This window comes from Vitis vinifera, chromosome 3 (genome assembly GCF_030704535.1).
Source record: "Vitis vinifera cultivar Pinot Noir 40024 chromosome 3, ASM3070453v1".
Lineage (NCBI taxonomy): Eukaryota > Viridiplantae > Streptophyta > Magnoliopsida > Vitales > Vitaceae > Vitis > Vitis vinifera.
The window spans coordinates 8,162,764-8,169,049 of record NC_081807.1 but is presented as its reverse complement, the minus strand read 5'-3'; the positions used below and the strand labels follow the sequence as shown (position 1 = coordinate 8,169,049).

The following is a 6,286-nucleotide window of genomic DNA, read 5'->3' as shown; positions in this document are numbered from 1 at the left end:
ATTTTTAAATTTCATCATCAAATTTTGTAATTGCATATTTTGTTTTTGTAGTTTTAGCAATGTTATTTCTTTCCATTATTATTATTATTATTTTTTTGTGAAATTTTATCCAAATGAATATATATTTAAAATTATAATCAAATTTATCAAATTTTTTTTACTAAGATTATCTTTAATTCTTTTAATATATTTATACTCATTTATTAAAAAAATGAAAGAACTTATTATTTTTTTTTCTTTGTAAACATGTTTTATTACATTTCAAGTAAAAAATTAGATAAGTTTGAAAGTCAATAAAAAAAAAATATATCACTTTTAATAATTTTTAGATAAAATTTTATATAATATATTTTATTTGAAATTTAATTTCTAAAGTTTAACTAAAAAATTGTATTGACAATTTTCTTGTTGTGAGTCAAAATATTTTGCATTAGTCTATCTAGATAAGAAAAATTATTAATATAATATTAGAACTTCATATCTTAATTATTTTTTTCAATAAATTTATCTTTTTAAAAATTTTAAAATAAAAACATTAAAAATTAAAAAGCTAAAAGGATATATATATATATATATATATATATATATATAGAGTAAAGTGAAGTGATAGTCAACTTTTAAATTTTTTAAAATATGGTTAATGTAGAAAATATAAAAAATAAGCGAAAAATATAAATGAAAGGGTAATATAAATTTAAAATAAAAAAATGAAAATTAAACTAAAAGATAAATACAAAAAGATAAAAAATATTTGGATGAAAAATCCTAAAATTTTTATCATTGCTTATAATAAGAGTAAAAATATTCAATATCTTTAAAAATAAAAACAAAAAAAACATTATTATTTTTTATTTGACATAAAATAGAAATATAGATTGCAAGAAAAAAAAAGTTAGAAATGAGTAATACTTAATAGGGAATAGAAAAAGGGAAAAAAAACACAAAAAAATTAAAATTCACTCGCTTGGGCCTATATAAGGGTTAAGGGTATTTTAGGGATTAATGAAAGACAATATCCTTCATCTTAATTTTCATACTTTATTTGGGTATTGGATTTAAATATGCATGATATATGGACAAATATTAATTTTCAAAACATAATTCTCCCTTTACTTTAACCAATGCCCAATGCCCACTGTCCGCATCTTTATGAAAATAAATTTTTCTATCAAATATTATAGATTAAAAAACTATCAAATATTATAAAATACCTAAACCAACGTGATCACATCAGGCTAATAAATTACACACGCTCTCATAAATATGGATAATAAATTTTTTTGGTCAAAGGTCCACGTGGATAGATCATTGACAGAAATTATTTAATAAATTTTAGTTTATAAATCATTTAATGGATCCCTTGATTCACCTAACGTTCCTGCTTCTTTCTTCTAACGTTCAATTCATGTGAAATGTCCATCCCAACCCATTTCACTACATAATTCGAATTGAGATATCCGCGGCCTGTTGGTCCCTGATCACTACTCTGCAACTACTAGAGTGAAAGTTCATGGGTCTCATGTATCTGCATTTTCTGCTGCTTCTGCTTTTCTCGGGGAAGGCAGTGTCCCGCAACATTGTCAAGACTCTACCAGGTTTCTCTGGTGAACTACCCTTTAAGCTTGAAACTGGGTGAGTATGTTATCAGTTTTCTGGAGATTTATTATTTATAGTTTATATAGCATTTTCATCATTTGAATTGACATTGGAGTTGTTGTATTGGTCAGATATGTGAGCGTGGGTGATATAGAGTTCTTCTACTACTTTGTGGAGTCTCAAGGCAACCCTGGAGCTGACCCTCTTATTCTTTACATGAATGGAGGCCCTGGTTGTTCTGGTTTGAATGGCTTCTTTTATCAAGTTGGTATGCCGAGATTTCCACTTCTTCTTCTACTCGTTGAGTTATATTATATCGTTGATTTTCTTGCAACGATTCCTAATGAAGAAATTAGAGAAAAACAAAAGAAAACAGAAATTCGACAGATTGCCTCAGATATTGACGATGCAAAATTAAGGTTTTTTATGTAACCCTCAGATATTGAAAATTTAAAAATACCCCTAAATTGTAATGCCTCTGGAAGGGCAACCCTCGCTGAGCGGAACGGAGGGGAACAACGGCATTTGCCCCTTACATATATTTATGTACAGACTTCTATTTTACAGAAAAAACTTGCTTTAGATTGTATCCCAAGTCCCAACTGAAAAGTACTTTGAAGAAGGATATGCATACAACACAGGTTAGCAAAAGTCCACGCAGTGTTAAGAGTTGAAATTTGACTATTAAGGTCTATATAGTGAGGGAAAAACAATGATAACTACTTTACTGTTCTTTAAGTTTAGTTTGACCTTACTGGTGAAAAAATGATGGAGAGGTGGATCCAATGCGGCCAGAGCACACTATAAATGGAAGAACTATAAAAAATATTATCTGGGATATCAGTTAGAGGTCTGGAAAGAAGTGTCAAAACTGAGAATAATATTTTATAAGGAAAGATTTTAAATTTTCCATTGTGAAAAGCATATATTAAATACACATGAAAATCCTTATTTCATTAATAAACTTTGATGACGTTAACTTCGGTAATATTATACTTTACATAAACGCTTTTAATTTAGTAAAAAGTTTTAAGCAGCTTTTCAAGAAGCTTGAAAGTCCAATGACCACAATCGACTATTTTCCTTTTTTCTTCTTTGTTTGTATTTTTTTTTTTTTTTTCCTTTCTGTAATTGGTGATTGCTTGCAGAAATGGCTTCAAATATTTTATGTTCCTCTGTAGGCCCAGTAGTTTTCAACACTACAGATTATACTGGAGGTATACCAACGTTGCTACCTTACCCTCGCTCATGGACTAAGGTATAAAATTTAACACTGCTGGTTTTTTTTTTTTTAAAAAAAAAAGTCTGAATTTTAAATTTGAATTGATTTGATGAATTGCAGACGGCCAACATAATATTTGTAGATGCACCTGTGGGTACTGGCTTCTCCTATGCAACAACGTCCCAAGCCTACACCACCTCAGACACATTGTCCGTCATTCAGACTCTTGGGTTTTTGAGAAATGTGAGTTGAGATACTTCAAAAGAATTAAGAAAATTAATGTGTTTGATATATAGTATATATTTGAGTTGGCCTAATTGTTCTTTAGCAATTATATATGTATCTCAACAATGATCGATATTTATGCCCTATACCGCTACAATTGAATTCATTTTCTACGTCTTGTTTGAGTTGTGATGCAGTGGTTGAATGATCACCCGGATTTCAAGTTGAATCCACTCTTTATTGGGGCTGATTCCTATTCAGGCCTAATTGCTCCCATCATTGCTCAGGAAATAATGGATGGTAAACCATTACATATGGAACTAAGGGCATTTCATTTAATATTTTGAGTCAAATGATTTTATGGAGCCTTGGTTGATTAATTATTGACTTTCAGGAAATGGAGTTGGAGAAGAACCCCACATTAATCTCAAAGTAATATGACCATTTAGACCATTAGATTATAGCTTCTGAGTTCTGTAAAGTACATTGAATATAATGTTCTTTGAATGATCTCAGGGATATTTGATCGGAAGCCCTCATACTGATACGACCATTGAATTGAATTCAAGAATCGTATATGCTCACCGGATGGCACTTATATCAGATGCACTCTATGAGGTAATAATTAGAGCACACCGGCCTTCATCAAAATCATGTAGTTTTTATTCACTTTGGATTTAGGTTTTCACCTCTTTTTTTTTTCCTCCCCTGTTTGAACCGTTGTTTATATTCTATCATAAACTAATGCTTTGTACTTCTTCAGGCTGCCAAAACAGGTTGCAATGGCAGGTATGTTGATATAGATCCCTCCAACGCAAAATGTGTAGAAGCACTTGAATCTATCTCACTGGTAAATTCGTGGGTTAACTCTTAACTTCAGTTTCCATTCTGCATATTGTTTTCTGTAACTTGAGGATGAGTTAAAGTCTGATATTTGCAGTGCATAGAGCAAGTAAGTCTCCAGGATATTTTGGAGCCTAAATGTTCCTTCATATCCCCAAAGCAAAACAAAGAAATTAGAAGATCTCTCCGGGAGAATTCAAGAAGTTTTCTCCTTCCATCACAATATAGAACTGGCAATGATTGGTGTCGGGTAAACCCCTATCCCTCCCTTTATAAATGCTGTGTTTGAGATTGTGTAAGTATAATACTGTACAATTTTATATCTGCCTCTCTTATGCAGAATTTCGAGCATTCGCTCTCTGATATATGGGCGAACTACAAAAGCGTCCAAGATGCCCTTTACATTAGACCGGTAAGTGAAATTTATTTTATTTATGTCATATATGTAACTGCTCGTTTTTAACTGTGCAAATCTTGGCCACTTTGGGTTCAAGGGGTCCTTACGGTTTTAAAATATGCCTATTTGATTAGAAGTTCATATATATATAATGTCATAAACTTTTTTCCTTATACGATATGAGATATCATAATCACTCTTCATGCATACACATCATCCTTGTTATGTTCTATAAGATTGCGAAATCAAGCAAACAAATACTCCTTGAAGGGTCAAACAAATTTCCACTTCATGATCAATAATAAACTCTGATACTATTTATATCGATCCACTCCTAATCCCATTGATGTAGATACTTCTATGATGCTGCAACCAGGGAACAGTGGAAGAATTTTTTAGGTGCAACAGTAGCCTATCTTATACTGAGAATGTCAATAATGTGTTTGGCTATCATAAAAACCTCACCAACTCAGGCCTGCGAGTCTTAGTTTTCAGGTGATTATTTACAACTTTATCAGTTTTTTGGAGCATAAAGTGATCTCTCATAAATTATAATCCGCATAAAATGAAATAATTTCAAGAATGTAAGTATAAACTAAATATGGATTTACTTTTGATCTGTTGCCTACAGTGGTGATCATGACATGGTTATTCCACATGTTGGCATCGAGCAATGGATAAAATCTCTCAATATTTCTTTAGGCAGTGATTGGCGACCGTGGTTTGTGGATGGTCAAATTGGAGGGTATTTCCTCTTCTTTTCTTTCCTTCTTTTCTTTCACATTGACAGTCTCATAATCATTCCATTGCATATTTGCTGTAGGTACACAAGGAAGTATGTCAACAAGGCCTATAGCTTAACATATTCAACTTTAAAGGTAAGAAAATTAATAAACTCTTCACCTAAATCTCTTCATCTTTTCACTGAAGGGTAATTGGATTATTCCTTATTCTTTTTGTTTTGTATAGGGAGCTGGCCATTCACCCACTGAGTACAGACGTAGGGAAAGTTATGAGATGTTTTATAGGTGGATCCACCATTATCCTCTCTAGTCTTTCCATTTATATCCCTTTTTCTCTCCACATTAATTACCCAGCTTCAATGAAAGTTTTGCTGTACTCATGTTAGCTGCCCATGGGAGAAATTTGAGCACTGGTACTGCTGGAATTGAAAGACTAATTAAAGAAGGATCAGACTTTCTATGGATGAGATGATGCTTAGAAGGTTCTTAATTGCATGACTCGCTCTCAAGATTTCTTAGTTCCAACATTTGATACGATTTTGGTCATGCATCTATTTCGAATGAATGTTAGGCATCTACAAAATCTAAAACCTTTTATCTTTGGTTAATTAATCCAAGGGTCTCACGGATTGATTTATAAAAAAAATTATGTGTTAAACAAATTTTTAAAACTACTTCCAAAGTTACAACGAAATTAATTGAAGGACTCCTTAAGAGTAGTGAAGGTAAGTAATTTTTCCCAAAGTTACTTTTTTTAATTATTGAATACACTATGAAAACGTCTTTCTAGTTAAATGATTCCCTTTTTAAAGTATTTATATTCAAACATGAAGTGATTATTTTTAAAAGTACTTATAATTAGAGTTGTATTAACAAAAACATAGTAGATAAAAGTGATTTAACTAAAATCACTTTCATACCGTCTAAAACTCTTAAATCCATCTTAACAATTGAAAATTCTCAAATTTAGCAGTATTATCGAGAATGAAATTTGCAATTCGAAATAAATGACAATTCAATTTTAAATTGTATCAAGAACAAAGCATAAGCTATTTCTGACTTCACTCTTCATTTTGCATTAAATACAACAAACATGAGATAATTTTGTAACAGTACAACAGAAAAGTAAAAAATGGTTTAGTTGCAACGTCCAGACCCTTTGGGCTGGGTTGGTCCTGGTCGGCAAGGATGGGTTAGGTCTGCAAACCCGTTGTCTAGGCTTAGAAGCTGATCAGGTCCAAGAACCAGTTTCAAGCCCAG

At 31.4% G+C, this 6,286-nt stretch overlaps 1 protein-coding gene across 1 annotated transcript; it reads left to right on the top strand.

Annotated features, from left to right (window-relative positions):
- The first annotated feature begins 1,384 nt into the window (after nucleotides 1–1,384).
- On the top strand, nucleotides 1,385–5,516 carry LOC100249719 (serine carboxypeptidase-like 17). The gene is made up of 14 exons (XM_002266579.5): nucleotides 1,385–1,632; nucleotides 1,728–1,864; nucleotides 2,778–2,854; nucleotides 2,939–3,061; nucleotides 3,241–3,343; nucleotides 3,438–3,475; nucleotides 3,560–3,661; nucleotides 3,807–3,893; nucleotides 3,984–4,136; nucleotides 4,227–4,298; nucleotides 4,660–4,778; nucleotides 4,915–5,028; nucleotides 5,107–5,161; nucleotides 5,253–5,516. Exons 1-14 carry the CDS (start codon nucleotides 1,511–1,513, stop codon nucleotides 5,334–5,336), a joined length of 1,386 nt encoding a protein of 461 aa, XP_002266615.3. The 5' UTR covers nucleotides 1,385–1,510; the 3' UTR covers nucleotides 5,337–5,516.
- The last annotated feature ends 770 nt before the right edge of the window (nucleotides 5,517–6,286 follow it).